This window comes from Choloepus didactylus, chromosome 11, assembly GCF_015220235.1.
Source record: "Choloepus didactylus isolate mChoDid1 chromosome 11, mChoDid1.pri, whole genome shotgun sequence".
NCBI classification, from domain to species: Eukaryota; Metazoa; Chordata; class Mammalia; order Pilosa; family Megalonychidae; genus Choloepus; species Choloepus didactylus.
In genome coordinates, this window is record NC_051317.1 from 42,117,212 (window position 1) to 42,144,851 (window position 27,640).

The 27,640-nt window shown below is 47.1% G+C and overlaps 1 protein-coding gene and 1 long non-coding RNA gene across 2 annotated transcripts in view; one reads left to right on the plus strand and one right to left on the minus strand.

The window, feature by feature from the left end:
- Window positions 1-24,271, minus strand: part of RETREG1 (reticulophagy regulator 1) — a 174,435-nt gene extending 150,164 nt beyond the window's left edge. Inside the window, exon 1 of the mRNA XM_037798769.1 lies at window positions 23,829-24,271. Coding sequence (XP_037654697.1) covers window positions 23,829-24,157 — 329 coding nt within the window. The 5' untranslated portion in view covers window positions 24,158-24,271. The remainder of the gene's footprint in view (window positions 1-23,828) is intronic.
- A 98-nt stretch (window positions 24,272-24,369) lies between these two features.
- LOC119505890 lies at window positions 24,370-27,384 on the plus strand. Its single transcript, XR_005210896.1, has 3 exons — window positions 24,370-24,726; window positions 24,833-25,007; window positions 25,236-27,384. It is a non-coding gene; the product is annotated as an uncharacterized LOC119505890 (long non-coding RNA).
- The last annotated feature ends 256 nt before the right edge of the window (window positions 27,385-27,640 follow it).

Genomic DNA, 27,640 nt, shown 5'->3' on the forward strand with positions numbered 1-27,640 from the left:
TAATGAGAGGCCAACAGCCAAATCAGAGAGATTTTATTAGCAAAACAGTCCTCAAGTTATGTTATGACAACTAATATAACTATTAAAAGAATGCATTTCAACAGACCTTTGTGTTATTTTAGCAAACACAGGCACCAATTTATAGTTCAGGAATATACAGAAGGGTTCCTTTATAGAGTAAATATGTTTCAATTTAGAAGAACTCCCCCTGTGAAAGATTTTCAAGGATAGAGTTATGCTTTTCATTTGAAAGAAGCAAGCAATATAACTAGATGTTAAAATACCCTGTTTCAAGTAGATGTGGCCAAATGCAAGCCACTGAGGGTGAGAGAAAGCCCTCAGACTTCTTGGGAGCAGGGCCTTTTGACAAGCCCTGGCTCATTTGTGAGGAGGTCAAGTAGTGATGGTAAAATCTGAGGCAAATGCCTGAGATCCACAGCTTGGAGTGTTTGAGGGTCCTGGAAAATCATGGGGAGATCAGACGATGCACCCACTCCAGACCCCAAAGGGAAGGTTGGATCAACAAAGTTTCTACACTGACCCATAAAGCATATCAGTGACCCAGCACTTGAGAAGGTAATTATTTTGCTTTCCTAAATTTCCTCATGCTCATTGTTTCAACACTGAGCAGTATCTGGTTTTAAAATGAGATGGTTACACTGGATCAAAGGTTCCCTATTTTTTATTTATTCGTAAGGATGCCTTCTTTTGAAAGGTTTTAGCTGCTACCGAAAGAAAACAGATAGAATGTGTTTGCTGGGTCAGAGCTAGCACAGCTTGATCACAGAAGTAAGTATATGTCTTCCATGAGGTCATTTGAAATTCCGAAAATGGATTACTACCGCCAAAGAACTGGGGAGCACAGGATCATGGGGGGACCTTAATAGATTCATTCTATGATTCTTTGGCTGAAATTGGCTACTGCACATTTCTTTCAGTGCCACGCAGACAGGCAAAATACAAGCAAAAGTACCTGGGTGGCTTTCTGGAAGGTGACAAGTGGAATTTGGCACCTAAGTAGCAAGAAGCTCCAAACCAAATCCAAAATGTAAACAGCAGTGACACTCTCTAAACTGGATGCATCTTGGTCTATGACAGGTTAGAATCTTTGACTTGAGTGCTGTGCTAACAAGGCCAAGGTATGAATCTCTCCGCCTTTTGGTTTGATTAAGCACAGCCTATTCCAGGACTTCACACTTTTCCTGGAAACTCATGTCTGGCCTGGCAACACCCCACCCCACCTCCCACCTCCACCCAGCACAATTCAGCAAAGCAGACAAGATTCAGTCATACAGCCTCACTGCACAACCCCAGGGGGCACCACTCACACTGTTTTCTTTGTGAATGCTGCTTGGAGATGTGCAACCCAAAGACCTGGGTTGAATTCTGTTCACCTAGAGAAAGGACTGCAAAGTTCATAAGCAGCCTGTATATAGTAAGCCAATGTTGAGTACTGAAAGTATGAAAGGCAGAAAGAAAAACTTGAAGCATGCCCTGAAGATCCAAACAGACGAGAAGTAATACCACAGTAGCCTGCCTGATTCTCTGCTTCCCTAAATAGTAGAAATGACAAATCAATACTTGGACCAACTACAGAGAAATCCATCTACACTACATGACACAGAAAGAATGTTGAACGAGCAAGCTGCCAAATTGCAACTGATGAGCGAAAACACCCAGTGAGTCGAGGGCAAACTCTCCAAGCAAAACACCCTGGTATAAACCAGGCTCAACCACTTAGGAGCGGCATGCCCTTGGCAAGTTAACTCCTCTGGGCCACTGTACCATCTGTAAAATGGGAATATCAGCAATGATGCCTACCTATTCATAAAGTTGTTACACACAAATTAAGAGAACACTTGGTAAATTGCCTAAAACATCTGCACTGGGGAAGCACTCAATATATGTTGGATGTAAATTGCAATATTATTCATCTGTGGTATACCACTGTTTTTTCATCATTAATGCCAAAAGCATCACAGGTCTTTTAGCAACCCTGACCTTGGTGCCCTATAAAACAAGTTGCCTTTTTCCTCTGGACCCTGAGTATCCCCGCCTCTCCCCCATACCCAGGAGCCCTGTGGTCTCTCTGAGGGGGGCAATCGGGGCTGGGCCAGGCCCCAGACTCAGTGGGACACCAGCTGCCAGTCCAGAGCCCCTCCTGGGGAAAGGTCCCTCCACCCCAGGCTGCACTGCCGGTCACCTCCCCCCACCTCCCATGGAGGTGTTCTCGGGTGAAAAGCTCTAGGGATCTTACAGATTTCACCCTCATGCCCCACTCTCCAGAATTCAAAATGGGTTTCCATGCCTCCACATCTGTCCTCCTCCCTGCCAGCCGGGTGCTCTCAGTACAGAATCCAATCCCAGAAGCTCCCTAGTTTGTAACTCCCCATCGGTTCTCCAGGCCTGCAAAGGGTCCTAGACCTTGGTTTAGTGCCACCCGAGACCTTCTGGATCTGGCCCCACCACCCACCCCACCCTCCGAAGGCCCCTGATGGGCAGCCTGTTGTGCCTCATCTTCTGCACGCTTCATCATTCCACCTCCCCAATCCCCTAATCACACTGACTTTCTTGTAACTCCTTCAACAATCCACTACTCATGCTGCTCTCTTGGCTTGGGAAAACTCTCCCCTACATGGCCGCCAGCAACCCAGCAACCTCCTAATGACCCAACAGGCCTCAGCTAAAGCACCACCTCCTCCGGGTTGGTCAAGCTCGCCAAGCCGCCGTGGTCACCCTCCGACCTACTGGCACTGATGAGAACATCTCACAAGCATCTTTGACCTGAGTTTCTTCCCCAGACTCTGAGCTCCAGGAGGGTCTAGCATGGTGGCTTCTACCTGGCAGGTTCTCAGGGTTATTTGCTCTCAAAGTGAACTAGGGCCACGTCATCCCTTTCCATCCCTCTGTGCCCTTGTGTGTGCCACTCCCTTGGCCTGGAAGGCCCCTCTCACCTTTATTTACCCCAACAACTTCTACTTGTCATTCAAAACTTAGCAGAAGTTCAACCTCACTGGGGTCATCCTCTTTAGATGACCTCTATGCTCCGACAGTACCAGCCTGGGTACGTGCTCCTCATGTTTACTGCACCAAATTACAGTTGCTGCTTTACTTGCCATCTCTCCCAAGAGACTTTAAACACCAGATCCATAGATGTTGGTGGCTCTAAGGTTGTAAGAGAGCCTGGAACTCTCCTGTCCACCTCCAGCAGCTATAGACCCACCTGAGTCCTTCCAGCCCCACTGCCAGTTAACGTTAAATGTCCAATCAAGACCCCTGAAATTTAGAGTCATTTCCCAAATTATGCTCTATTTGTTTAGTTTCTTTTTAAAATGTTCACAATAGCCCATAATAAAATGCCATTCTCATGCTAATAAGACTAGCTAGAAACAAATATATCTCATTCATAAATATTCTTAGTAAATTTTTTAGAATCTAGGCATGCATTACTCAGTAATAAATTACCATCAAGCTAATTTTTAATTTTAAAACTACAAAGTGCTGCACTTAAGACTGTGTAAGGTTTCTCATGGCTGCATACTCAGTATTTTGGGAAGTACATGGGAAAACAGCAAAGATGATACTTGTCAAGGAGGGGTTGCAGAGGACTTCCATATCTATCTCTTTCCACAATCACTGGCTCCATGAGAAAATGGATTAAAAGTCCAAGATGGGTCACTGCAGTTGCACTTTTAGATAACTTTATTTATAAAGCACATCCTACATGCCAAGGTGCTGGAGCCCACAGCTGAAGCTAAGGACACGGCCTCTGCCCTCCTGAAACCAGCACTGAGGGGAGAGGAAGACAAGCCTGGGGGTACACAGAATAGACTGAACATGTGTCTGTGTCCTCCTCCCTCCCCAAACCATGCCAAAATCAAAGTAAAATAATAAAAAAGATATCCATGCATGAGGTAAAAAGAAAACAGGAAAGGAATTAACAACCAAGATGTGAACAAATTTCTGGAAGATGAAAAGCTAAGACAGGGAGTAATAACAGAGGTAGCAGTGAGAAGACAATGCAAAGCCAAGAGCATGCCAAACAAATGTCTTTAGAAGACGTGTTGGCTTATGCTGCAGAACTCAGAAAAGCTCAGGAACCACAGGGACCAGGAGAACTGAAAATAGGAGAACTTCAGATCTCATCACCCATCTTGTACAAGTAATGGCACTCCTTGTCCACCCTAAAGGAAAATGGTGGTTTGTTCTCTGAAGAAATTAACGCCTAGAGGTGTCAGCCTTGGGGATACCAGCACAGAGAGAGCAGGGGCGAGGAATCTTACAGAAAACAGAGGGGGGGGATAGAAGTCAGTGTCCTGAATGGGGAGGCTCCACCCCTTCCCTTGCCCTGTCCCCATAAGAGACGCCAGCATTTTCTTTCTTGAAACTGGGCAAGCTGAAATACCTAAGGGCATTCCCACTTGGGGGTCCCTTATAGGGGGCTGGATCTGATGACCCTACAGTAAATTCCATCAAAAGGCCAAGCAAGCCTCATGCCTGCACACAGCATTTCCAGTCAGCTCTGCGGCCTTTTACTTTTAAATAGGAATGAGTACCTAAGACTCATCTTAGATAGTCAAACAAAGTCTCCAACATCTAGTAGAATCCAAACAAACAGAAATAAGGGACTCAGAACAAACATTAAAAAAAAAACACCTAAAACAAACTATCATGAATATTCTCAAGAAGAAAAACCCAAGACCCCAAAGTCAAGAATGAAAACAAGATAGATTCTAAAAGTAAAAAATCAAAAATAAGAAAAGCTTCTTGGAATTAAAAATGAGAGCATAAATTTTAAGTCATTGGGAATGGGTTGCAAGCTAAAGTTAAGGAAATCTCCCTGCAAGGAGAATGAAAAACAAAAGGATGAAAGTAGGAACAAACAAAAAAGAAAATTAGGAGCAATCCAAAAAATCCAATGTTTGACTACTAAGATTAACAGCAAGAAAAAAATAAAAATAAAAATAAAAAAACAGAGAGGAAGAAAGTATCAAAGAAATGCTTAGGGAATTTTTCAGAACCCAAGGATCTAAATTTCCAGATTAGAAGGTTCATAAATACTGGAAGAATGAATGACAAAAGACCAGGGGAGGCAGTATCATGATATGAAATATCAAAATATCAAGGATAAAGACATATATAAAGATAAAATATAAAGGATAAAGATACTAAAACCTTCCTGAGAATTTAAAGAAATCATCTAGAGAAGATCGGACATTAGAAGGGCATCAGGCAGCCCAAAATCAACACTGGAAGTGAGCTAGAAGCAGTGCTTCAGCATCCTAAGGGAAAGTTATTCCCAACCCAGGATTCTAAACCAAGCCAAACTATCCATCAACTGTAAGGGTGGGATAAAGACATTTTCTGACATGTGTTCTCAAAACACGCATTTCCTTTGTACTGTCTCAAAGCTAGAGAACAAGCCCTCCCCAGAGTGCACGACACATCCAGGAAAACGATGACATGGGGGACAGCAGTAGAGGCTCCAACGCAGGAGAAAAGGAAGGGGACGAAGATACAGGCTGTCCTAAGCAGGCCCAGCGGAGAGTGGAGACCAGAGCAGGAGGACGACTCCAAGAGGCCAGCTCCAAGGGAAAGAAAAATAGAGAAACGGAAGTGTCAGCTGATAGGCTGATATGTTTGGGTCTCCCTGGTAGAGAATTTAAAAGATCAACAGAGGAAAAAAAGAAAAAAGGTAATATTAATAGCAAAAAAAGGTTGTCCAAGAAAGGAAACACGTAAGCCTGGTATTCTACTCTGCTCATGTGTGAACAGCGTTTTACAGTCAGAAGGAGTTAACCGAAATTGTGGCATAATTAAGAGTGGATAGAGGAGGGGATGGATGTGCATGTAAGGCAAGGAGGAGGAAAACATCTCCAGTTGCTAAATCAAGCAATGGCAATTTAAGCATATTATTTAGAAAATCTAACTAGAGCTAAAAGCATAAATTTAACAGCAGTTGCTCTGAGAAACCGGACGGGGAAGAAGGGAGAGGGAGGGCAAGAGGCCATCTCTTTTCAATGAAATGCCTGGCAAAATTAATTGACCTGAGAGAGAGAGAAGGAGAAAAGAGAAAGAAAGAGATTGATTTTCAAATTTAGTATTCTCCACATCATTTACTAAGTATTCTGCAATTGTAGTTTTGATTGTTTTTCTTTGATCCAAGTGGTCTTTAACAGTCTTGATTTCTAAAAATTAGAAAAACAAATAAACAGAAAAATAAACAAAATAATTGCATCAAGTGCCGTGAAAGATACAAGCAGATGTGAAACTGAAAGTAACAGGTGAGACGTGGATGGGGGCCTGGGAAGACCCAGCTGGGGAGGTGACCCAGAGACCTAGAGGTTGAACCTCAGGGGGCAGAGAAGGAGGCCTGGGAGGCAGAACACGGAGCAAGAGGGCTTTGCCGCGGGATGGACAAGAGGACTTGGTTGATCTCGGCTCTCCCAACACCTTCTCATGCTCCTTCAACGAAACCACTGTTCTGGTTTGCTAATGCTGCTGTTATGCAAAATACCAGAAATGGATTGGTGTTTTATAAAGGGGGTTTATCTGGTTACAAAGTTACAGTCTTAAGGCCATAAACTGTCCAAGGTAAGGCATCAACAATAAGGTATGTTCACTGGGAAAAGGCCATTGGCATCTAGAAAACCTCTGTTAGCTGGGAAGACATGTGGCTGGCATCTGCTTGCTCCCAGGTTGAGTTTCAAAATGGCGTTCTCCCAGGACGTTTCTCTTTAGGTGTCTTGAGGCATTCTCTTAGGTTCTCTGGTCTAGCAAAAGTCTGCTTTCAACGGCCATCTCCAAAATGTCTGTCTAAGCTGTAGCTCCAAGCATGTCTAAGCATCAAGGCCAGCCAGCAAGTGTCTGTACCTGTGTGGCTCTTTTTAAAGCACTGTAGTAAACTAATCAAGACCCACTCTGAATTGGCAGGGCCAAATCTCCATGGAAACATTAGATCAGAGTTATCACCTACAGTTGCGTGGGTCACATCTCCATGGAAACACTCAAAGGATTCCAACCTAATCAACACAAATACATCTGTCCCCACAAGGTTGCATTAAAGATAATGACCTTTGGGGGGACATAATACATCCAAACCAGCACAACCACCATCCTCCAAGCCAGCCCAACTCCACCCTTAAAGACAAGGAGTCATTTTCCCCAATAATAAATTCACCCAGGATCACATCCCAACCTGTACTTATTTTACACACCATTCCACACCACAAAGTGGTAAAATCATCAAAGGACAGGCAAGATGCTACACGACACTTCGTCTGTAAGAAAGAGCCATCCCTGGGCCTGAAGGACAAATGCAAAAGGGACCTGGAAAATGATGAAGACTTACCACTTGACAACTCAAAGAAGTCCACACTGGAGTTTGGTAATTAATGCCCAAAATGGAAAAACAAATGTGGTGGAGTGGAGGGCTCTGTGGGGAGGATGCCGTGGTTCATGTCAGAATTTTACTCTGAATAATAAACTAACTTCTTTCTCTAAAGCTGATGTGAGAGCAGGTATTTTAATTCAAGAAGCAAAGTAACTTGGTCCTCTAGAAGGCAGAAGGTATAGGTTATGGGAAATGAGGCCTGGGCTTTAATTGTTTGTTGCAGCCTCATTTTGCCCTACTGCCTAGTTTATTGGGAAAAAGACAGAGAGAGAAGCTTGGCTGGAATCCAAGTTCTGCCAAATTCTGTCATCGTGCGGCAAATAAACTAAGTGCTGGGAGCCTCAACATCCTCCTCTGCAAAATGGGACAATGATACCTTGCTTGAGTGGTATGAGAATTAAATAAGGATGTCAAGTGCCTGGCACAACAGAAGCCCAATAATCTGCATTGTTATTGTCAATTACCACCACAGGTATCAGGTAGTAAAATCAGGCAAGGCCACAGAAAGCCAAAAGAAAGCTGGTGCATCGCACAGTAGCCAAATGGGTTTATCTAGAAACACGGTGGACCTTCCTGGCCACAGCTTAGGTGAGCCCTCTACGTCATTTGAGTTAATCTTCTGATTGTTGTGCTGGTGTCTGGGGGTAGAAGAGAGGGAGAGGCTGGCTGCCCAGTGGGGGCTCAACCCTTTCCCTCAATTCCCAGATTTCCATCAGGAATAGGGAGTGGGCCACACCACTCCCAACATGTTTTCGCTCAGGTCTTGCCACCTTTAGCCCCGAAACAAAAATATTTCCTTTCCAAATAAACAGAAATTGGCAGAGAACAGAGCTCTGCCATGAATCTTCCTGAAGAGTCTTTGAAAATAGTTAAGAATTTTATGCTTTTAAAAGTATTTTTGTATGGATATGTGGAGACTGTGAACACATATTATCTTGCTTTCCTCAGCTTGAAGCTTCAGCTATAACTGAGCCAGATTCTGCCTGTCAATCTCCCTGGGCTACTCTGGATGAATTAGGGGAGCATAGCCCGGGGCCAGGCAAATGGGAAATTTCTCATAAAATATTTTATTTTAAACTAATACAATAAAGGGTTGACTACAATACTAAATATAGTACTGTACCACAAAAAAACGCACCTCGAAAAAAACTGGTGGATGAGAACAGAGGTGAAAATATTGGAATTTGATACAAAATGTATTCACCGAAGAAATGGCCAAACACAAACCAAGCCAAGAAAACCATGCAAACTAGCATTTGTGATTTCTGGATAGGATTTCCCACTAAAGCTATAAGCAATCTCTTCAGGGACCTTAAACTCTCTCAACATCCTCAACATCAATCTCAGCCTTGTTTGGAGAGAAATTAGCAGCCCCCGAGCAGGCACATATTTCCTCGCCACTTCAACTGCAGGTACATCCATCTTTTTCCCTTGTCCTCAGGTATCAGAGGAAAAGGTGTCCTTCTAAGCCCAGCCCCTTCAATCTCCCAGAGCCTCAGACTGTCACTTATTCCCTTCTGGGGATAAATCCAAGAAAGAAAAACAAAAAAATGTTTGTAACGGCAATCCCATTTCTGTGGGTGTGAACCCATTGTAAACAGGACCTTCTGAAGATGATGTTATTTTTAGTTCAGGACGGGTCTTAATCCGTTTGGGAGTCCTTATAGAGAAAGCCACCAGGAAGAGCCAGAAGCCGGAAGTCAGTGGGAACCCGGAAGAGAAAGAAGACCGCATGGCCATGGATGGGAAAGCCAAGGATTCCAGGCCCAGCCCCAACACTGCCATTCCCGGGAGGAAGCAAGCTTTCCAGCCTCTGAGACCCTAACACAATAAATCCCCTTTGTCTAAGCCAACCTATCCTGTGGTATTTGTCACGGCAGCCGCAAAACTAAGTTCCGTCTCCCTCTGTGTCTTCCCCCTCACTCTCCATGGCCTCCTTCCCTGCAAATTCCAGTAGGCTCTTCTCCACCATCCTCCAGAGGACAACTCGACGCAGCTGAAGAGTGGAGATGAGAGAATGGTGCAGATGGGGTTAGGGCTTTTACAGAAGGAATGCAAATAGAAACAGAGGTGAGAGTCAGCTTCTGACTTTCAAAACAGGGCATTTTATCGGGTGTGAAAGCCAGGCATTGTATATGAAGAAATGATTTCCTAAACACCTTGCACTCCCACTTAACAAGTCAGGAGTGAGCCTGAGGAACAAATCAAAGGGGGTCCCCAAATCTAGAGCTCATTGCTCTGTTCTCCTGTGAGAAGGAGCCACGAACTGCAGTGAGGAAAGAAGAGAGCATCCCGCTCTTCTGGTGTGATTTGGGAACGCCTTGCCCCTGCAGAAACTGCTCTCATTAAGGTCAGGAAGGAGCGATTGCAGGTCAAATGCTGGACAACTTCAGTTCTTCCACTGGTTGGCTTCTTGGAACACCTCTCCCGGGGCTCCCCCACGCTCTGAGCTCTCCTTCTAGACCGCTCTGCCGACTCGTCTTCCGTCACCCGGCCACGGCAATGTCAGTTTTCTTCAACATTCTCGCCCAAGTTCAGTTCCCATTGTAACCCAACAAATGCCCTCTAGGAAATTTCACACACTCCCAAGGCTGCAACCAACTCAACACCAGTACGCGCAAATCTATACTTCACCCCAACCTGTACCCCGAGTGTCGGAACAGGCATCTAACCCTGGGATGACTTATTTGGATAACTTCACCTGATGGCCACAGGGACGTCCAAGTCAACATCCCCAAGTGGAGGATATCACGCTTCTTTCCCTCCTGCCCTGCCACCACCTCAGCAATCTTCATGTTGATTAAAGGCAACTGTACCCACTGACCATTTATTTACACTTGTAACCTGAGTCTTCCCCCACCCATTATCGATCTTTCCAATTTTACCTCCAGAATCTCTCCTGAATCCATCCTTTCTTCCCCATCTCCACTGCCAGTACCTTAGTTCAGCCCCTCCTCACCACTCACTCCTGCAAAGGTCTCCTTACTTGGCATCTCGGTCACAGGCTCTCACTCCCCTAACTCATCCAGAGTGGTCGATGGAAAACTGAAAAGGAGGCTTCGGTCTAGTCCTAACTGAAACTAAAGTTGTCTCCCCCTTGCTCACAGCTCCAGCCATGCCAGCCTCCTTGCTGTTGCACAGACATCCCAGGCATGCTCCCAACCCAGGGCCTTTGCACGTGCTGTGCCCCTGCCTGGACACGCCACACCTGGAGGTTTCCGTCTGGATCACTCCTCACCTCCCCTTCAGCTCTGTGCTCAATGTCACTTCCTGTAAGAGGCCTGCACTGACCACTCCAGCCAGGTAGCACCTCTCTGTCTCTCCTGTCCCTTGTCTCCACTTTAACAGTCTTCACAGCACCCAGTACCTTCTCTATATCTGTTTCTTATCTTTTTTCCACCACTAGAACATAAGCACTATAAGAAAAGGGATCTTATTTTTTTTGTCTACTGTTATATTCCTAGCACCTAGAAAAGGGTCGGCATATAGTAGCAGATGCTCAATAAATACTTGTTAAAATTTTGAATGTAGATCTTGAAAGGGAATGGTACAATGGTATTTATACTAGGGTAACAGGAGACTGCTTATTTGATATCATCCAAATTCCTTAGCACAGTCCAGTAGTAACCGCTTCACAAAATGGTCCCAACTTCTCCTCTGGATGTTCTCTAGAAAATAAAATCACCCTCCTGTCCCCCACCCCCTTCTCTCTTTTTATTTATCTGTTTGTTTCAATAAATATTTACTAAGCGCGACTGCATACCCCATTCATGCCTCCAGTCTACAGTTATTTGTTAAGATTAAATGAGCACCTAGTACAAAATCATCACTCTATCTGTATTTGTTCCCTCCCACTTTTCACGTACTGATCATCCTGCCTTCCTGCCTAAGAAAATCCTATTGGCTCTTCTCGGGCTCTGTGTGTCAATTTGGCCCTAACAGCACAACCCTGTGTTATAATTACTTCCTTGCTAATTAACCTGCTTCTCTCACCAGGGACCAAAATGTGCCTTAGTCATCACTGTATTCCCAGCAGCTAGTAATCCTGACATCTCATTTATTTTTACTCATTTGGATCAATCAGGAAGCTTAAAAACATTTTTACACAACAACAGGGTGAAAAGAAAAAAAAAGAACAGCATAATGACACTGAGATTAAGTTACTACCCAAGTAGCATCATGATAAAATTTTGCAAAATGACTAAATAGGAGTTAAAAGTTGGGTTTGAGCTTTGTTGTGGTTACGGCAGAGAGGAAAACCTGATGGGTTTCAAGAGTGAACATTCATCTGGTAAAAACAGCCCCGTTTCTTGGGCCCTCACCCAGCATTTCCTGGCACTTAGGTCTGCAAGCACAGCCTCCCATGCAAGTCACAAAGGAGCCGCTGTGTCAAAGTGTAAGCACACAAGGCCACGGCTCAGGGAACATTCACTGAGTGCTGAATGCAAAAAATGTCCATAACAATTTTCAACTGAACTGACTCCTTTCTATTTCCCCAGGCCTTTCCTAAGCCAGCCCCGCTCTATCTAGGCAACCCCATTTTTGAATTCCACCTAGTCCAGCTCGGTCCTCCAAACCTTTTTTGAACATCTGCAGATGCTTCAGACCCTGTGTGGGTGCCAGGCACCCAGGGTTATTGTTATGCACTCCCCACTCCCCCAAACAGCCCTTCAGCCTGATTCGGGGGCTCCCGTTCTGACAACATCACATGCTGACAACCCGCAGGGTGTCCTCTGGGGAAAGCCCTCACCCTTTCCCTCACTTTTAAAATTACACCTGCGGGGACTGAGCTTGTACCTCGGCTTGCCAGGCCTGGGCCAGGGGACCTGATCACCCCCTGGGGAGGGTAGTAGGTACGGGCGTGAGTGCCCTCTGCAGCCCCCCCGAGCCTGAGGAGCGAGGTCAGGGCAGCTCCCTTTTCCTCACCCAAAATGCCACTGGCAGGGGAGGCTTGCCGGAGGAAACCGCCTTTCTCCCAACTGCCCTTTCCCCACTTCCTTATCTTACCCACATACTCCCTTGTGCCAAGGCCACTTCTGCCACCGCCAGTGCACATGCACCGTGGCCAGAACAACCCCCGCCCGCTGCAACGGCTCCTGCGTCCTCTCAGAACCAATCCTAGCCCCTCTCCCTTCATTATTGCCATTTTAGGCTACTTCACCTCCTTTCCAGCCCTGCCCTTCTTACCAGCCTATATAACCTGTAATCACCCCTGAATAAATCTCTTTGGCGCCTACTCCTACTGGATGAAGAGTGTTTTTTGTCCTTATCGCCGCCCTCCGCACCTTGCACGCCTCTCGCCGAGGACCTTGGCCACGTCCTCCGCCTCGCCCTCGCCTCCGGGAAAGAGCCCCCGCCGCCGGTACCCTTTAAGCAGCCCCGAGAGCTGAGGGCTCGGCTACCGGCCGCCACTCCCCCTAGAAGCAGTAACCCCGACCGCAACTGGTGCCCCGTGTGAGGGACGTCTCCGCACAACAGTTTGGCAGGTCACCCGCTCGCCCGGACGCCCCTCCAGCTTCCCATTTCCTCGCCTGCAAGGTAAGGGCCGCCTCTCCCTCGCCGCTTCCGGAGCCGTGGGAGGTTCCTTGCTCCGAAGCCGCTCCTCCCTTCCCCCACGCTCTCTTCATCCAGTAGGAACTCCTCCCTTCCCCCACGCTCTCTTCGTCCTCTTGTATGCGCACTTCTATGACCCCCGTTCCTCCTAACACTCTCCCTCTTCCCCTCCATTACTTTGCTGTAGTTCTTTGTATCTTTATTTCCTCATTTGGTGCCGTGTGCCTCTTTGCAACCGCCCCCCCTGACTGCTCTCGTTGCCAAAGGGCACTGCTTTCTGCTCTCGCCGTCTCCTTCGGCCTTGCAGCCACAGTTTATCTCATTCTCTCTGCTCAGTAAACTACTCCTCCTTCTCCTCCCCGCCAGCCGGGCCGGCCCGGCTCGGGAGCAACTCCCCCTCCTCTCCCCTCAGCTATGGGTAATCGTATATCTACATGTCAGGCACCTCAAGTTCGTGCTCTAGCGGGTCTCCTAGACACGCATCGCTGTAAAGTGTCTGTCCGGCAGCTGCAGATATACTGGGATCTCCTGCTGCCCTTTAACCCATGGCTCACCACTTGCCATCTTTGGGACCCTGTTACTTATGATCGTCTTATTGATCGAGTCACTAACGCCATGGAACATGAGAGCAAGCGTTTCCCTCCCGGCTTGCTCCCCACCTTAATAACCATCCGCTCCTGCCTTCAAGGCTCCCTCCCCCCTGATAGAGGCCCCGTTAAATCCAAAGAGGCCCTATCAACCCAGCCAACAGACTCAGATAGCGATACTAATTCAAATCATGACTCGGACACGGAGTCCTTAGTCGAGCAGATTAACAACGCGCTCGAGGTGACTCCCAAAAAGCAAAATAACACTGCGCCACGCCAAGATGGCGAACTTCCTCCTTCTTCTTCCATCGAGGGGAGGAAATGCTCCGGCGATGACATCAGCCCTAAGCTGGGCCGGAAACCGCATACGCTTTACCCCGCCCTTTCACAGGGCGGAGCTAGTCCACCATCTTATGCCTTGAGCCCCACCCTTTCACAGGGCGGGGCTGATCCACCATCTTGTGTCTTAGCCACGCCTACCGCGCCGCCATCTTGCGACGCTTGGGGCCTCCCACTCCCGCCTCTCCCTCCGGCGAGCTCCCCCTCGGAGCCGCTACCGGCAGCTGCCGCCGCTCCTCCCACCCTGCCGACTAACAACCCCTGGCTGCCTTCTACACCTCAAGGCAATCCTTGGGACAACGCTCCCCCTACCCCCACTCCCGCGCCAAGCCCTCTACAAGCGCGTCCTCCTTTCTCTCGTGCTTTTCGCTGCTTTCCTCTTAACCTTACCCCCACACCACAGAAACCGTACGACTGGTATCCCATTGACTCAGATGCTATCAAGCAGCTTCGCAGGGCCGTCAAGGAGGACGGGTTAGGTAGCCCATATGCTTCCCAAATACTGCAGGATCTCAGCATGGACTATTGCATCCCCCAAGACTGGGCCTCGCTTGCCCGTTCAATTTTTAACCCCGGTCAGTTTGTTGACTGGCGTGCTCACTTCCAGGCAGAAGCAGCTAAGCAAAGTGAGCAAGATGCAGCCATTGGAGTCTATCATCCCTCCGAAGCCTATTTGGGCACTGGAGCGTTTCTAAATGCGTCTGCTTATATTAATGTCCCTGCCACCTTCTGGACTGTCCTCAGAGGCATCGCCTTACGCGCGTTTGCCAATTGCTCTGCCCGTCGACCTAACAAATTTACCGAGCTCTTCCAGGAGCCGAGTGGGCCTTTCGCCACCTTTGTCTCCAGGGTCGAAGAAACCTGCGCTCGAAAGGTAAGTGATCCCCAGGCCCAATATTACATGTGCCCATCCTCAAATCCTGGAAAATCATGCTGTAATTCCCCCAACGAGTACTACTGTGCATACTGGGGGTGTGAAACATTAGCCACTAATTAGAAGCCTCCTGTTCCTAATCATTACCTTACCCTAAAGTGGGCCCCTACAGGGTGCAAACTCCCTACTATTAACTGGCTCGGCCAAAAAAGTAAGGGATCCTGCACACATCTTAATCTTACAGTGCAGCTCCCCACTGATCCCTCCTGGTTACTCGGTCAAACTTGAGGCTTCAGAATCTATAAGAAAGGAGCCGACCGAGGATCACTTATTCTAATAAGAAAGGAGGCTTTAAACCAACCAAAGAAAAATACTGTTATAAAAAGGCCCTTTAACATTAGTCCCAACAAGGTCATTAACCCTCTTTTTCCACAGCCCTCCAGCCGCACTTCAAGTACAAGTAGCGCATCCGGAGGCCGCACCTCAGCTGCAAACAACGCATCGCCAACCCCACCACCCCAGCTTCCTCTGCCCCCTTCTCGTTATTCCTCTCCCCTCCTCAGCCTCATCCAAGCCGCCTTTACCTCAGTGAACTCCTCCAACCCCAATTTTACCTCCTCCTGCTGGCTCTGCCTCTCCACCTCTTCCTCACTGTACGAGCCCGTTGCCTCCAACCTCTCCTTTTCAGAAAGCACAGAAGACAGCCCCTTGGAATGCAGTTGGAATACCTCTGCCGTCCCCCTGACCTTTCATTCAGTCTCCTATACGGGAAAGTGCGTCCGCCCTCGCTCCAGTAACTCTCCCGACCTCACTGCCTGTGCCAGCTACTCATCTCCCAGCAGCTCGGCAAAATTTCTCATTCCTCATAACTCCTCCCAATGGCTCTGCTCCTCTACAGGACTTACCCCCTGTCTCAGCACGAATATCATCAGCGAATATAAAGAAACTTGCCTCCTAATTGTCCTTATCCCTAGGGTCTTATACCACAGCGAAGAAGACTTCTTCCTCCGTCTGGAAAGAACTGCAGCTCCTGCCCTTCTGCAAAAGCGAGAGCCCATCACCGTCCTCACAATTGCCTCCCTCCTAGGTCTTGCCGGCACTGGCACCGGAATCGCTGCACTAGCCAGTCAAGGCTCCGCCCTAACTCACCTCAGGGCGGCTGTTGACGAGGACATTCGTCACTTACAAAACGCTATTTACCATCTAAAAAATTCTGTCAATTCCCTCTCTGAGGTCGTGCTCCAAAACCGCCGAGGTCTTGACCTTCTCCTCCTCAAAGAAGGAGGCCTCTGCGCCGCCCTAGGAGAAGAGTGCTGTGTATATGCCAATTCCACAGGTCTCGTCGAGGACAGCCTGAAAAGGGTCCGAGAGGGACTGGAAAAGCGTAAAAGAGATCGTGAAGCCACCAATTATTGGTCCAGTTTTTTCACTCCCATCCTCCCATACATCCTTCCTTTTCTTGGCCCCCTATTAATAATTATTCTAGCTCTCATCTTAGGACCCTGCCTCATCCGCAAAATTGTCCAGCTTGTAAGAAAACAAACAGATGCCATTTTTTCCTCGTTCGTGCAAATCCAGTATCAGCGACTCGCCACCTCTGACGCCCCCCACTCCAAGATGACAGCCAACCCTCCGCGACCTCAACGCCACCGGTCAACCCGCCGACCGCGAGGCCCTTCTCAATCACCTGAACATCGCTCTCGCCTCGAGTTCCAGCTTCTCTGAACCCCTGAACTTTAAACCCCTGAACTTTAAACCCCTCACCTTCGCCCAGCCTGCTGCAGCGAAGCCATTGTCAAGCGCCCGGGCACCACACCAACACTGAGCTCCAGCCTCGCTGAGCCACCGTCAACCCCTTTTTCCCTTCCCTTACCTCCCCCTTCCCTCACCCTTAGCGGGCCTCTCCGGTAAAGCCTCTTCCTCTAATTAGAAAAGAAAGGGGAATTGCGGGGACTGAGCTTGTACCTCGGCTTGCCAGGCCTGGGCCAGGGGACCTGATCACCCCCTGGGGAGGGTAGTAGGTACGGGCGTGAGTGCCCTCTGCAGCCCCCCCGAGCCTGAGGAGCGAGGTCAGGGCAGCTCCCTTTTCCTCACCCAAAATGCCACTGGCAGGGGAGGCTTGCCGGAGGAAACCGCCTTTCTCCCAACTGCCCTTTCCCCACTTCCTTATCTTACCCACATACTCCCTTGTGCCAAGGCCACTTCTGCCACCGCCAGTGCGCATGCACCGTGGCCAGAACAACCCCCGCCCGCTGCAACGGCTCCTGCGTCCTCTCAGAACCAATCCTAGCCCCTCTCCCTTCATTATTGCCATTTTAGGCTACTTCACCTCCTTTCCAGCCCTGCCCTTCTTACCAGCCTATATAACCTGTAATCACCCCTGAATAAATCTCTTTGGCGCATACTCCTACTGGATGAAGAGGGTTTTTGTCCTTATCGCCGCCCTCCATACCTTGCACGCCTCTCGCCGAGGACCTTGGCCACGTCCTCCGCCTCGCCCTCGCCTCCGGGAAAGAGCCCCCGCCGCCGGTACCCTTTAAGCAGCCCCGAGAGCTGAGGGCTCGGCTACCGGCCGCCACTCCCCCTAGAAGCAGTAACCCCGACCGCATACACCCTTTCTTCTAGGCTTACACAATAGATCCCACAAAGCTCCCATCAAATATGCCAACCCCCCATGGTCTCCACCTAGTCCTAAAGTTTAAAGCACTGGAGGTGGTGGTAGATGATGAATAACTTGGGTGTATCGTTCCAATCAGTTCGCTCTTGAACCAGCATTTAGCTCTTGGAGGCCCCTGGGCTTCTGGTGTCTCCCCCTGAACCCAGTGCCACATTGGGCACGGAGGAGACACTTGGCCGATGCCCAAACATCAAGAACGGGGACGGCGAGGAAATCGGACTGCACCAAGACACTAAGCAGATCCTTATGAACACAACAGCAACTCTTTCCCAAGATAATTATCCCCCCCCCCCACCGCCCACCCCTACCACTGGAATCAAGAAGCATAATTCTGTAGTACTGGAAAACAGTGAGCCCTAATTGGGTCACAGGCTCTGTCTCCACATGTCCTTTAGAGGGACAGAGTAGGAAAAACACTGAGCTGGTGGAAAGAGACAATCTGGCTTCATGACTCAGCCCCACGACGCAGTGTCTCCATCTGTGCTGACCAACACGGGAGTCTCTGGCCACATGTGGCCATTTAAAGTTAAAACTTTACACTGAATTCCAGAGTCACACTAGCCACATTTCAAATGCTCAATCGCCACGAGCGGCTAGTGGCTCCTGTACTGGATAGTCAGATGGAGAACTGCAAGCCCTCACTGGTCTAAATCATCTTGGGTAATTCTCAGTTTCCCCTTGTGCAAAATGCAGATAATACCTACCTCACTGGGTTGCCGTAAGATTTAAATGGGTGCTAAATATGAACGGATTTTAAAATAGTTTTAGTACTTATAATTTGGCTAAGACCTGTGTCTATTAGTCATCAGTGGTGGCAGCTGTCAAAGGGCGTTACTATCATCTGGAATAAAGAAGTTCTATCTCAGCCTATGTGAACAGAAGGACGCCGTCCAGGATGGGGGGAGAAAGCACACGTGGCTCAGACCGTCTCGGGTATGCTGCATCTGAGGAAGAATCCAGATAAGCTGAAGCATGTCCAGAGGAGTCTGGAAACCACATAGGGAAGCAATGAGGGAAAAGAACCCAGGATTTCACACCCCAGGAAAAGCAGATGCAGCAGGAACCGAGAACAGAAGGAGCTCTGAAAAGCCAAAGAGCCATCTTGGGGGAAGGGACACTGATCCTAGACAGCTGCACAAATAACCAAGAGGCAGGCTTAACTCACTGTGAGGGAACTTTACAGTGTGAGTCGTCCAACAGTGGAAATGGCTGCCTTCTGGAGAAGACAGCTCATGATCCTTGAAAGCACTCAGACCCAGAGGTTTCCAATCTTGGGTGAGCATTGGAATCACCCGGAGAGCTGGGGACAACCCAGACATCTTGGCACCACCGTCAGAGCTTCCGGTTCAATGGGTGTGAATGGGCTCACCAACCTGCATCTCCAACAAGCACCCAGGTGGCGTGGAGATGCTGGTCCAGGACAGCACTTGGTAGGGCACTTTCCTAGCCAAGCTGGGGGACCCATCACCAATGCCCGACCCCAGCGGGAGGTTAGACCTTCCAAACCTGCTCTAAGAGGACAGCGCTCCACGGAGCCAGTGGGTCTTGTCGGCATTCCAGACTGCACGGATGCCCAGCCTGGGAGCCAACTCAAAAGTCAGAGTGCCCAAGGCCCACTGTCACGTGTGCCACCTAGGTAGTCACCTCAGGCAAATCACGATCTTGCAGTCTTTCTGTTTATGCAAATAGAGGGTAATATCATGCAATGTCAGCTGCTCTGAGGAAAGGGGCCTATGTGTAAACTTACCTACGCCATGGTCTTCCACAGGGGGTTCAAAACAAAATCACACTGGAGTGGCTTTCTAGGCTGCAGGAGGGAGCTGCACTGTAAACCAGTCAAACTGTGTATTATGACTAGCAAGGAGACTTGGCAGATGGGCATTTTGCTCCATTCCCTTTCTATCCAAGGCAACCATCCCAAGGCCATGCAAAGCACAGATCTAAGCAGGCTACTCCCTTCATCAAACACAGGCATTCACACAAAGATTTGTACCGAATTTTTATAATAGCTTCCTTCCTAAGAGCCAACTCTGCAAACAACCCAAAGGATTATCAACTAATAAATGGCCAAATTGTGATGTATCTATGAAGTAGAATACTATTCAGCAATGAAATGGAATTACTGATACACCCAACATGGATGAATCTCCAAACTTGATGCTGAGTGAAAGGCGGCCGCATACTGCATACTATATACTATATCTCATTTATATGAAATTCCACAAAAAAAAAAAAAGACAAATCTAATGGATAGCTATAGAAAACAGACAGTGCTTGCCCAGGGCTGGGGGTCAGGACTGACCGGAAAGGGACACAAAGGAAACTTTTGGGGTGACGGAAATTGTTCTAGATCATGATTGTGGCTGTGTTTACAGATGTATGTATGTTTGTCTGTACAAATAAAGAGCGTGCATTTTACTGTACGTATAAAGTACACCTCAAAAAGTTGATTCTTTACAAACAAGAACCGGCATTTGCTGTTTCATTGTGTTCATTCTATTTCATGATAATCCTTAATTAAGACATAAACTTTTATGGAAAACCTGTTTTTTGAGACAGGCACTATATATTGGTCTGTATTTTATCAAATTCCTCTGAGCTCTGAACGAATATCATTTTTGTAGTATTTTTCATAAAATATATCATAGATAATAGTGCATAAACATATATAATATTCATTATATATATCATATCATATATTACGCTATATTATAACTTGAACCTCATGTAGCTACCATCCAGGTCAAGAAACAGAAAACTGCCTGAACCCCAGAACCCCCTCATGTGCCCTCTCTAATCATAACCTTCTCACTTCTCCCAGGGATAACCACTTGACAACAGAAATAAAAATCTTTTATTTTCTTTGTAGTTTTATCTCCTATGTATGTATCCTTAATCAACACTCTTTTGTTTTGCACATTTTAAAACTTTCAATATAAGGAATCATTCTGCACTATTATGTTGTGATTCTTTTGCCCAAAATTACATTTGTGAAATTCATCCACGTTGCTGCATTATAGCTACAGGTTATTTTCATTGTTACAGTAACCTATTGTAGAACTAACTGTGCCACAATTCACTTATCCATTAAAATATTTATGGACATTTGTTAAAGGCATTTTCTCCTCTACCAAGCATATAGGAAAAACAAGTCCAAACACGTAGTATGGCATTCAAGGCCACCACCCCACACAGCCACCCAATTTGACCCCAAAGCATCTAGCCAATCTCATCTCCTATGATTTTTCTCTACCAATCCATGCTGCCACTGCATCAGTTGAACAGTGTTGTGGCTGAAATATTAAATACACCTTTGAGATGCTATTCTTGTGTTCATTTTATTTCTTAGGTCTGAAATGCTGATAGCCCCATACTAGACCTGCACAGATCATTTCTGCCTGTGAAGATCTGGTCCAAGCAATGAAAATCCCCACTCTCTCCAAACTACGGCATCAAAACTAATCACCCTTTCTCTGACTCTTATATCACACTTGCTTCATGCATCCTTGTTTTATACCCATTTTTTATGGCCACACTTACTCAATTTTTGTCTGTTTTGTGCCTAGCACTAACACTGCAGAAAATGGGCAGGTGATAAGTATTAAGAGCTTTTGAAATCAAACTCAAACTCCTGAAAGCTACTGTTGGTATCAAGTACCAAATAACTGAAAAAAAATTGATTTTGAAAAGTTCATTTCCATAAAAATGGAATAACAGCACATAAAGTCAAAACAACATCCTATTGCTTAAGACAAGATTTGGGTCCCTTGTATTTTAAAACACTGATCTTTTGCTTTTCTCATAGAAAATACAGTGCTTTAGAATTCCTAGGACACAGAATGGCAGAGGGTCACATAATTTAAGATTAATGGTTAAGAAACATACTATTAAAAGAAAACTTAATATCCTTGAAAAGTGTTTTAACTCTGGAGGTAATAAATAGAGAGGGGAAAACACTCCAAAAATTTAATCAAAGTAATAAATGGGTTAGAAATTCCAAAGGATTATAACACAAAGCACAAAAGCAATAACAAGCATTTCAGAATTCAAAGAGTAGGACTGTTATCGTTCTGTCAAGAAAAATAAATGTGTGGAATGTAGATACTGCAAACAGGAGAAGAAATAACAGATAAGCGGAAAGCTAGAAGGAGGCTGAATGCATGGCCATTCTTTGCCTGTCCATCAGAGTAATAAATAAAATACATGGAGGACATCACTCCTGAATAACAGCAAATATGCCTTTCAATTGTTTTATGCAAAAAAAACACTATTTTCAATAGATATTACTAAGAATAGGCCATAGAAAAAATATTTGCAACTCATATTACAGAAATTAGACTAAAACCCTTAATATAAAAAGAGCTCCTACAAATCAATAAGAGAAAGACCAATGACCCAATTTAAAAAATGAAGGGTATTTATAAACAGACAATGTGGAGAAAAGATCATTAAAATGGCTTCTGAACATAAGAAAAGATGCTCAATCTCATAGATAGAGAAATGCAAATTAAAACCATATTGGGATGCCCAATTTCACCTACCAGATTTGCAAGATAAAAGTTTGATAAAATACTGTTGACAAGGGTGTCAGGAAACAAGCAGTTACAATCACTGGAAGTAGTATAAATTGGGAGAACCCAAATAAGTGAAATTTGGTGACAGCTTTCAAAATTATGAGTGCATATACCCTCTGATTCCACTTCTAGGATTTTATCCTACAGGAATAAGTTCATGTATGCAACATGATGCATGTACAAGGTTATTAGCTATAAAATTGACAGAGCAAAAGTTTTCAAAACGTTAGCCCATCATTAGGGGACAGTTTAAACAATTTGAGACATCCTTACAACGGAATTCGATGCGGCCGAAAAAGAACAGGGACGCGGTCACTAAGAAATACCATGAAGAGGATTAGCCTACATAGTATTCCAGAATTTGCAGAATCCTGTGTATTTGCTGAAATATGCATTAATACTATCTGGACAGCTAATACTATCTGAAAAGATACAGATGAAACTGTTAACACTGTAACACTGGGTAGCCAAGGACAGGCATGAGAAAGAGATTTTCAAAATGTGTACCCTTTTGTATCCTTAAACTTTTGAACCTTGAGACTTTATAAGCTATTTTAAAAAATAAATGAAATTTAAGATTAAGAAAAAGAATTTAAAAACCATGTCCTTCATTAGCAAAATGAGTGTGACGAAATGATCTGAGGTCCCTTCTATCCCTAAGAATACTGGACTGTTGACTAGTCCAGCATAGTATCATATATTCTCCTTATGTGAGTACTCATGTAACTTCTTAACAGGGTATATGAAGAAATCTGGTATAAACTCTAGAAACACAGAGATCTAAAAGACCCAAAGTAAAGTTAAAGTCCATCCAGGGACCCTGACAAGATGCAGTTCATTTTAAGAGAAAACCGGGACTGGCACAGACTCTCCAGAAAAATCTTCACATGTCTCAAGCTGACCTAGAAAAGGGCAGGCGTGTATGTTCTGTGCATTGATTTCTTTCCTAACTTTAAGGTTAAGAAATCCACGTCCTCTGACAAGGTATACCCCAGGTCCACTGCTTCTGCGCTGCCTGGGTCTTATTAGGAGGACCCTTTAGCAAACAAAGGCGGCTTTTTCTCTGCCCTCAGTCCAGGCAGGTGACAGATGAGAAGGCATGCCCTTCAGTGAAGGAGCCAGATGCTTCCTGTGTTGTTACCAATGAACGGCACTTTTTGGAGATGCAGAACTGTTGATCGCAGGCTTTTATGAGAATAATGCCTATGCATTCTCTTTGTTCTTCACATTGTTTTCTACACTGTGCTGCCTGGGGTGGGGTGGAGTGAGGTACACAATCTACCTGTTAGTTTGCCTCCTGTTTTCTTGCCAGGGAGTTAAGACAGTAAACCCAACCCTCTGGGGTAAGGAAAAACAAATCATTTAACGCCCATCTCAGGTGGCTTACGAAGATCTTGAACGTGTACTCAAGCTGGTCCAGATACGCCTGTTGGGGTGCGGAAGCGACAAATCCAAGTTCAAACCCATAAGATCCGATACGCTTGAGCGACCAGGTCAAGACCTGGGAGTATCAGAAAGCAAAGGCCGAAGTTTTCGAGCACGGTGGGCACACCTGTAGCTACAGGTGCACAGGGGTCAGTTGCCCACCTCGCACCGGAGGCTGCATACACGCGCTGGCGGAGAAGCACGGGGCGGCACGTCTACAGGAAAGTTGAGGTCTGTGTTTACCTGTTCGAGACAGGTGGCCCAGAAAATGCGGAAGGGCTGAGCGTGCACACACACACACACACCCATACCAGATTCCCCGCCCGCCCTCCGCCACCCTTAGGCGCCCCAAGGTCAGCTGCCCCCCACTCACCCGTGGGAGCCCCCACCTAGCCCGGGCTCTCACCAGAACAGCAGGTTGGCGCCGACGAAGCCGAGCAGGCTGCGCAGCGGCCTCTTCCAGCTCAGGAGCTCGTCGGCGCGGCAGCCCAGCCACAGCACCGGCTCCCCGAGCAGCCAGGTCACCGCGGCGGCCACCCGGCCCGCGGCCTCCTCCACCTGCTGCCCCGCGCGGGCCGCCGCCACCGCCACCTCCTCCTCCTCCTGCGTGGCCGCCGCCTCCTGCTCCTCCTCGCGGGCAGCCCGGGGCGTGGGGGGCCGCGGCGCCTGCTGCTCCTCCTCGGCCCGAGCCGGGCATCCTTCCTTGGCGTGCTCCGGGGGCACCGGGCTCGCCATCTTCCGCGGCGCTGCCGGGCGGGGACGCGGACGCGCGGGGCGCGCCTGGGTGTCAGCGCCGAGCGGGCGGCGGCGGGTCCGGGCGATAGGCGCGCACCGCGGGGCGCCGGCGGCTGGGTGCCTTGCGACGTCAGCGCCGGTCGCGGCTGGGGCCCCGCCCAGGAGAAACGGGTGCGGCCAAGCGCGCGCAGGGGCGGGGCGGCGGGCCGGCTGGCAGCCCTCGCGCGGTGTGTGCCGCGTCCCGCGCTGTCCCGGGGCGCTCGGGCCCCTCGCCCGAGACGCCAGGAAAGTGATCGCCGCCCTCCCCACCTTTCCTCCCAACTGCGGGGTGCAGGGTGAGGGGTGGGGGTGAAGTAAATGCGGCGCCGCTGCGTGATTACTTATCTGAAAAGGGGTCAGGATTACGGGCAAAATAAATTGGCCGCTCTTTTTTTCCAGTCAGGGCCGCCGCCCGTTCCCCCTGCAACCTTTGAGGGCGTTATCTGGGTCGCCCTTCCCCCTGCAGTGGATTTCAGCCCCCCACAGTGCCCCCGGCCTAGGGCCCTTGTAGGGCCTCTGCACAAACATAGGTAAAAGTCTCTGGCACCCTAGAAATAATGTGGTGAGAGAGGTGTTGGGTTGAGGAAGCAGGAAAAAATTAAAATTAAGGTGGGTCTGACCGTCTCGTTTTACAAGGGAGGAAACGCAAGCCTGCAGCAATGGGGGAAGGCGCTTCCTCTCTCGACTTTGTTTCCTTGTGGGTGAAGTGAGCTGGCTCAGAAAAAGCCCGTTGATCTGTGCAAGGTGCAAGCGCGTGGGGGCTGAGGAGCAAGGAGCACCGCGGGGAAGAGACGTTCTGCGTGCGCCCAAGGTTTGGCGAGGCTCGATTGCGGTTATCTGAGTGTCACTCGGGTCTCCGAGTCACAGGCAGGCGGGGGGCGGGGTGGCAGGGATTCTGAGAACTCGCAGTGCCGGGCCTGGGGCTTCTGAGTGAGCGCGGGGGAGAGGGGAGGCTAATTGTTAATTATGCTCAGTTTTCCCTATTTGCATTTTCAACATTTATCTATTCTTTAATCCCTCTGTTCTTGATTTTCTCTAGAATGAAATGCTACCCCCCCCCCCCATCCTGAGAGTTCTACGTGAGGATGAATCATGATATCTCATTCTCTCCAGGCCACTCTGGGAACCTGCTTTCCTAGGATGGTTGGAACTTACGCCTAGAGCGTTCAAAGCTCTTTGCCTTAAGGGAGCGCCTCGAGGGGGATGTTGTATGTGCGCTCAGAGTGGTGTGTACATAGGTAAAAATGTGTAGCTCTGTGCATTTTGGATGTGTGCCCTTTGCTGTACTCGTGTTAGACCTCAAGGGGGTTCACGCGAACTAAGCGCCGAATGCGTTGCTAAGCACTGTGACTATGACTTCCACCTCAGGGAGCTCACCGACCGATTACAACGCTGACAAATGTGCGACGGCAATCATCTCTAGGTGCTGGGGTTGTCCGTACTTAAATTGTGCATCCCAGACTAGGGGAGGTGTGGAGGAATCAGGTTGCAGGAGACATTTTGGAATGAATGACATCGGCCCTGAATTATAAGGGGAGTGAAGTGGAGGTGGAGGAAGGAAGCAATGATTTCTGTTAGGAAATCAACAGAAGAGAAGGCATGGCGTTGCAGGTGGAGGTGCCACATTAGGGATGGAGGGTTCGTTAGGTATAATCGCTGGTACTAAGGGCCTTGGATGCTGCACTAATGATGAGTGAGTTTGGTTTTAAGGCAAGGTGGGGTCTCTGGCACTTCCATCTCGCCTTTGGGGAAAACCCCTTTGTCAGCCCAAAGGAAAGAGGCCTGGGTGCAAACAATGCAAGTATTTTCTTTTCCGCAAAAGTAAGACTCCCTTTTCCCAGTTGTGGATCCTCTCATTTGACCCTGGCACCGGAGCTTTTGAAAGACAAACGATGCTTCATTGTGTCGTTAGTCCTTTGTTTAGCGCTTGATACAGCCCAGGGCTTGTGATATTCTTGGATTTGTTACTAAGCACTTTGTATGGCAGCCGGTGCAGAAAATTCAAGGCAGAGGAGACGGGCAACCAGGTGTCCCCATTGTCCACACCAGGGTTGATGTGCTTCCAGAAACATGTTTGCAAGATTCTTCATGTTCCTCCTCCTCACCCTTGGGTTCTAATTATTATTCTCCGGATCCGTTAAAGTAGTAAAGGCTGTTGACAACCAAGACATATAAAAGCTAAGCCCCAGTTGCTATGTGTGCTTTGCAATACTTACTATCTCTGCTTAATGATAAATCTCCCAACTCACAACTATGCATTGTGAAGTCTTTTCTTTCTCTCTCTTAAAATTACTATGCAGAAAATGCTAACAGAACTGTTTTGCATAAAAGGCTGGACTAATTACTGTAATCTGTCATTTTCACCTCTGACCTCTAATAATTACTGACAGTCTAATTGAGAAAGGATTAGAGCCTGCAGTAGACACATAAATGGGTGCTACTGGGTGTTTTTTTCTGTGCCTAATTATCTTTGTAATGCTTGAGTAATTTATTCCGTGCTAAGAGGACATCAAAACAGTGCTAACAGTGGTTGCAATAAACCTTGTCCCCTAGTTTCAAGAACATACAAAGCTTCAAACCCCTGTGGCTGACCTCGCAGATTAAGAATCTCCTCTGTTTTTTACATCACTCCATGTTGGGTATGAGCTGGATAACAAGGAAACTGGAAATATGTCCGAGAAAAGAAAAAGAGAACAAAATGTAGCCTCGGAATCTAAGGCACAGTTTGGAAAATAACCTGGCTGCAGTAAAGAAAGTCAAAATATACATATGAATTGCTTATAAGAGGCCACTCAGCTTTCTCTTCCAAAAGTAGGTAGAAAGTTTGTAATAGGAGAGAAAAATCATGAATAATTAATTCCCACTACAGGAGGTTGCACAGGAACGTCAGGGTGAGCCTTAGAATAAGGGGACAATGTATTGTTTCTTTTGCCCTAACATGTTTTCATATTAGAATCCTAATAGTAGGTCCATAACTCCTTGATTGGAAGGAGCGGTGTATACATGGCATATTGTTTCTCAGCCCTGCATATAAAATTTTTGTGCTGATAATTTTATTAAAGCAATTCTGGTTGGAAGCAATACAGTTATTTTACATTATTTGTTTTTCTTAATCCTTTGTTTTGTTTTGTTTGAATTGCTTTTTAATTCTTTTATTTAAAAAAAGCTATTGCATTAAAAAAATGTACTTCAATGTAATTATTTTAGCTTATTTGTTTTTTTTAATACCTTTGATTATGGTTTGTTAATTTTCGTGGGGTATGGTAGGAACATGTTGGAAGCAAAGTAGTTATTTTAGGTTATTTGCTTTTCTTAATCATTTGCTTTGTATGAAATCTTGTGTGTTTTTTTGTTGTTTGTTTTAATTTTCTGATAAAGTTAAAAAAAAAAAAGCAATTCTGTCCTCCTATTCTTAGCATATCCTCTACTCCATATTCCTCATTT